The sequence below is a fragment of the Trachinotus anak genome, unplaced genomic scaffold (genome assembly GCF_046630095.1).
Source record: "Trachinotus anak isolate AG129_WGS33_773 ecotype Australia unplaced genomic scaffold, CSIRO_AGI_Tana_v1 ptg000025l, whole genome shotgun sequence".
Lineage (NCBI taxonomy): Eukaryota > Metazoa > Chordata > Actinopteri > Carangiformes > Carangidae > Trachinotus > Trachinotus anak.
This window is the reverse complement of record NW_027273876.1, coordinates 2,833,990-2,840,293: the sequence shown is the minus strand read 5'-3', so window position 1 is coordinate 2,840,293 and position 6,304 is coordinate 2,833,990. Positions and strand designations below refer to the sequence as shown.

General features: G+C 40.7%; 1 protein-coding gene across 5 annotated transcripts in view; it reads right to left on the bottom strand.

The window, feature by feature from the left end:
• Positions 1 to 906: 906 nt before the first annotated feature.
• LOC139608467 (PH and SEC7 domain-containing protein 1-like) overlaps positions 907 to 6,304 on the bottom strand; it is a 76,142-nt gene continuing 70,744 nt past the window's right edge. For all 5 annotated transcript variants that reach the window (XM_071462252.1, XM_071462253.1, XM_071462254.1 and 2 more), the window contains one exon: positions 907 to 6,206. In XM_071462252.1, coding sequence (XP_071318353.1) covers positions 5,943 to 6,206 — 264 coding nt within the window. In that variant the 3' untranslated portion in view covers positions 907 to 5,942. The remainder of the gene's footprint in view (positions 6,207 to 6,304) is intronic.

Below are 6,304 nucleotides of genomic sequence, written 5' to 3'. Positions count from 1 at the left end.
TCAATGAGCGAATCAAAACCCAAAGAAATTCAGTTTTCTATCATGTTTGACAAAGAAAAGCCTTTTTATATAAATCTAAATGAAGTGAAATTGATTATAATAATAATTATTATTCATTTTGATTAATCCATCCACACATTTTCTGATGCTTATGGGTCCAGGTCATGTTAAATAATAAAAAAAAAAGGCTTATATTTATTATAATAATATAATAATAGATATAAAGCAATAAATTACAGACCAAATTCATCTAATGTTCAAGTTTTCTCAGCCTTTAAGTTGTGTTGCAACTGCAACTATCTGCCAGTTATTTTCCTGATTAACTGAATAATCATTTTGTCTTTAAAATGTCAGAAGATTGTCAAAACTAGCCCAAGTCAACAGCTCAAAATCCAAAGATATTCAGTTTACTGTGACGTTTAACAAAGAGAAGCTTAAATTTCTCTACTAATTTCACTTTAATCTTGTTTGTGCAAGATCCATGTTATGTACACAAGTTGTCTTGTATTAAAAATTAACCATAAAAAAAACCCAACATCTTTTTTGGGCCTCATTATGAGCAAAAGTAACAATACTACAACACAAAAATGCTCCACTTTGAGTATAAGCTCTGCATTTATAATTTAAAAATATTCATTAAACAGCAATATCTTATTGTATATTATATTATTGAATCATTATTATAAAATTAGTATTTTCATGTTGTATTTGGAGCTATTTTATACTGCATTATGTTATTTAAAGACAGTTTAGAGTTTTAACTGTCAAACTGTTTTAATTGTGGATAAGGAACTATATTTGTCTTTGAAATGTAATGGGCTAGAGATGTACAGTAGAAATATTTAAATACCCCAGAATTAGGATTGTACCTGAGTAAATACAGTTACATTCCACACAGACACAGCAAACCTTTCAAAACACTTTTATTTTGATCTTCTACGCCTCCCAAAATGAGAAGCTCACAAACAACATTTCCTTGGTGAGTTTTAACAAGGCAGTGACACATGTAGCTCACTGTATGTATAGCATAAAATGAACATTGCCTTACCTGCACCAGTCTAAAAAACACTGAGATGGATCAGATGAGACCTTTACATGTAAAAAGATTTGTATGAGCTGGCTCGATTCTCTAAAACACAACAGCATACAACAGCATTAAATATAACCATTTCCTTCATTCACATTGATAAAAATAATAAAATAAAAAAAATGACCATGAGCTCAAGGACAGGAAAAAAAATGTTGACCTACCTTATAGATTAACCCTTCATTTAATACTCTAACCATAATATAAATGAAAGCAGGCCGATATATCTCATGCTTTATTTACATGTCACATTCAGAAATGAGGCCGTGATGGAAACAGAGCAGTTACACGTTTGAAGGACAGCTCGGACTGCTGCAGGCCCACACTGCTGCTCACACAGAGGTATCCTACCGCCGTGGACGCAGTACGACGGGGTGACTTTCACTTGAGCATCACAGAGCCGTCACCAGGGGAACCAGCCATTTCCATGCTAACCAGTGCCATGGAGATCCTGCAGCTGCTCTTTGATGTGAGTGAGTGGTGACAACACATGGAGGGAGAGGAAAAGGTGGGGAGGGGGAGGGGAGGGGGCGTTGGAGACTTTGCCAAGGTGGATGCTAATGAAGAAGTGTCTTCCTTTTGTACCACATCCACCCACACTGAATGGACTGTGCTAAGAATGCATATAACATGCAGCAGGATGAAGTTATTGCACTAGTTGTGGTTGATTTGTTGTCACTTTCCTTATTTCAGTCTCCAGTTACTAAAAAAACATTTTCCAATTAACCCTTTAACAGACGTCCCCATTGTTGTGCACAAGCCCAGAAATAATGCCCCCAAAATAAAAAGCTCACTGTTCTTCAACCCTTTAAATTACAGTCACAACCCTGGTCTCCACTGAAAGGTAAATCCTTACATTTTACAACCAAATAGTCAGAATGAGTAAAAGACATACTGAACTGAAGTTACAGAGGCACAAACATGGTTCAGATTTAATTTTTTTTTTTTTTGGCAAAACAAATGGATTTTAAGGCCTGTAGTTGGACCTTTTGTGTGGCAAACACTTTGCAGCCACAAATCTGAACCAGTGCTGTGTCAGCTGCTGTTGCACTGATCTGAGGATGCTTTGCACAGATTTAATCAGGAGAGTTAGAGCTTTCAAATAATGTGTAATTTCACTACCAAGGTCAACGTGTCCTACAGGTCGAACAGTGTATTTTAAAATGTTAACCTTGATTTTCAGTTGAATGATTTTAAAATCTCAGGAACAATTTTTTTGTAAGTATTTTTTTGATTAACCCTTTGGTCTGTGAAGTGTTCAAAAATAGTGGGAAAAAAAAAAAAAATTTCCATCAGCTGAAGGTCAGGTGACATCATTAGATTGTTTTGAATGTGTCAAAGAAAAGCAAACAATCTTCGCGCCTGAGAAGCTACGACCAGCAAAAGTTTGCTTGAAAAATCTCTGCGAGGATTAAACGATTGTCAAAATAGATGCAGATGAATTTTCCGTCTGATCTGATTGTTTCATCTCTAATGAACATTTGAGACTGAAAGGATCAATAGGACATTTGAATAACTACATTTACTACATTACAATCCTGTGTACTGAGGAAGATCATGTGATACGATCGAAAGCTCCACAGCACCTACTGATGGACCTGTGGTGAGATTATTTTAGTACGATGTGTTTGTGCTAAGTCTGTGATAAATGATGAGTGTAGGCTGTGGCTGCCTATTGTTAATGGGACAGTTAAAGATCCACTGGTGAAATCACATGAAGTTATTTTTAGTCACAAAGTAACGTTAGAGCTGCTTAAACATGGAATAAAAAGTTTTCAGGATGAATTCTGACAGATTTTTTTCTGATGTGACTGAATCTTCAAGAAAGAATCAAAACTCATCGTCTCTCCACTTAATACATCAGCGGCACTCGACTCCTCAACAGTTTGGCCACATCATAAACAGCAACACTCTGAATAAATACACAGCTGTAATGTCAAGTCACATAACTGGTAAAAGGTGCAGGATCAAGGTCAGTTATGGCAAAAATATCCACATAATTTTGTTTTTAAACACCAGACTGAAAAGTGACAGAGCTGAAGGGAAAATGCAGACGAGAAAAGCAGAGGATGAGATGTGGATGAAAATAAACTGCAGCAGAGTCACAAGTTAGGATTATTTTCATTATGGATCAATCGATCAGTCGAGGAAATGTCAGAAACTAGTGAAAATCTACTTTTTAGAGCTGCAACCATTAGCTGAGTAATTAATTAGTCGATCCACAAAAAAAGTTTGGTAATCGATTAACATTTGGGGTTTTTTTCAGGGCGAACAAACAAACAAATAAACAAAAAAGCCAAAATTAAAGTGATTATTTACTGGTTTAGTTTTCTATAATTATTAATGGAGTGTTTTGTGCTGCTGAGACAAAATGATTAATCAAGAATCTAATTAACAGATTTATCAATAAGTGACATAATCATTAGTTACAGCTCCACCTCTGTTGTCCGACAAACTCTTTAAAATACAAAGATACTCAGTTTTACTCTCACATAAGACGAGGACAGAAGTAAATCTTCATAAATAAGATAGAACTGGGGAATATTTGGCTTTTTTTTGCTTTAAAAATGACTTAATCATGAAATTAATGATCATAAAACTTGCAGATTAATTTTCTAAATTGATTAATCAACAATAGTTTCAGCTGATTAAGCCTGAATATTCCTTCATTTCACTGGCTGGAGCCGTCTCTGAACGTCCAGCACAGCCACAGCGCGCACGCGCACACACACACACACACACACACACACACACACACACACACACACACACACACACACACACACACACACACACACACTTGACATCCATAGTTATACAAACAGGTCCTGTTACTCATTTAGCCCTGCGATACCCATCCCCCACCCTCAGGTGAGTGGGTGGTGCCATGCATATTCACTGCAGGTGCAGCAGGTGTGATTATGGCTGAGAGAGGGAAACTGAAAGCTGACAGCTCTCCCTGCTGGTCGGACGCTGGCACTGCAGCTGCTCAAGGTGTCATCTGAAAAGCCTGAGTAGAAAGTGGCTGTACATTGATACAATGCTATGAGGTGTATGTGGCTACTAAAAATCAAAGGTTCCCTAACATTATATGGTTCAGTATTTAGACCTGTCCTCACAGTTGCCTCTCTTTTTACAGACCTCACCTTTTTTTCATGCATCTCTGACAACAATCATGCCATCACTTCCCACAGCAGCCTTCAGCTTGTTTTCTCCACCATGTGACGTAATCTTGTCACAAACACCCTCTGATCACTTACTAATCTCTGATAGGTTCACAGGCTTTACTATAATACTCATATTGTGCTGAATTATTTCCACCATGTCAGAAAAAAACAAAAACCAACACATGATTATCGTGTTTCGCTTTTGGGACTTAACAAGATGTCAACTCTGTGTGCACCTAATGCGTCTTCACAACAGTGCGTTGAATATATTGTAAATATACTGTCATGTATCCTACAATATAAGCAGTACAGCAGATGGTGCGTAATATATATACACAACATATCCTGGATGTTTACAAAGAGTATGGGTAACATATTTCCTTTTACATTTTCAATATCATATTTCTTCATACACATGACGTACACAGGAGGAGTAGGTTCAACATCAACAAACGACTGTAAAATACTGTAAAAATATTGAAAAACAAGAACATTCAGGGTCTGCCTGGCGAGTGTTAAAATTGGGATTTTATAAATGAGAGGCTATAAGTACAGACAAAGGTTACACATGTTGGAATATGGCACCGGCATGAGGAGAAGGACTACAAACACCCTAAAGGAATAACTTTGCTGCTCTCAGTTTTCGCTCTCCAAGTAGTAAAAAGGCCTAAAAGAAGCTGTGCTGGATGCAGGCATGCGGATCACCGGAGAAAACAACGACATTCGGCCAAGAAGTAGAAAGAGAACAGAAGCACATCACGGGACAGAAGCAGAAGCAACTCGAGAAGAGATCGCCTGTTCAAGTACAGCAAAAAAAAAAGATGAGATGCAGTTACGTTGCTGCATATCAGGAGTACTGAGGACTTCTACTGATGCTGCCTTCAACTGCAGCATCTCAGCGTGTTGTGTACTGCAGCCACGCCTCTTCATCACACTTCTTCATCATGTGTTGTGCACTGTCCGTAGCTGATACCGCCCTCGGTGAAATACGCACGGCAGGAGCTAAAAGCTGTAACGTCCCGCTCCTGGAATGGAATGTGAACACACCGTAGAGATGTGGCAAAAAAAGGGAGCTGGAATGTAATGGCTCCGTGACAGGTCCGGTAACCGTTACAGCTCTCCACGTCAGAGAGGCGGTAACAGCTCAACTGAAATTAAATCGTCTAAAATGTGGTGTTTTTAAAATGTGTAAACAAGTTTGGTCCCAGAACTGAGTGAAAGGTCGAGAAGAAAGGTGGGAGAACGTGGCCCGAGAGGTGCGTCGGGAGAACAAAAGGGGAGAGAAAAGGAAAGGATGCTGGATGTAGGTCCCTGTGTGGTGCCCTGTTCAATCTGTAAGCAGCCCCTTTACCTCAGTGCACAGTTCAGTCTGCTACCGCACCCTGATCTCTGCAGATCTGTGACCCCCCCAGCTGCTCCTCCCACCTCCTGCACCAACATCCTCGCTGGTGTTTTTCCCAGCCACTCTGCCAGTCACAGGATCTGCACCTCCTCTGTTGGATGAGAAGATTGGGGTGCCGGGTAGGGCGTCATTGGTGGGGGAGGGCGTGGGGTGGTAGACCCTCACTCCGGCTCCCCCGTCAAGCAGAGCTCCAAACCCTCCTGGATCTCAAATAAAAACCTGTGCAGGGAGACAGCCTGCCGCTGGCAGTGCAACGCCGTGCCGCCCCCGGCGCCCCCACCCTGTCTCACTTCTTGACGGCCTGTCGGTAGCTGTGTCTCTGGCCTTCCTGCCGGACTTTGCTGCTGCAGCCGCTGGCTTTGCTGCTGTTGGCCCCGTCCCTGGTGCTGCTGGCCTGGCTGGCCTGGCTGCTGTCCTGCAGGGTGGGGCTGGAGTGAGCCCTCTGCAGCCCGTTGTCCTCCAGGAGCTGGGACTCAAACACCGACAGGTCCTCCTCACCGCTCCGGATTTTAGCCCGCAGCAGCATGACGTAAGTCCCGTACCGGGTTTTCTACAAAGGTGTGACAGAGACAGACAGAGGACATTTAGTGAGTGGACAACTGAGAGAGCTGCAGCTCTGTAATAATGATTTAATTTTAGTCCATCTCA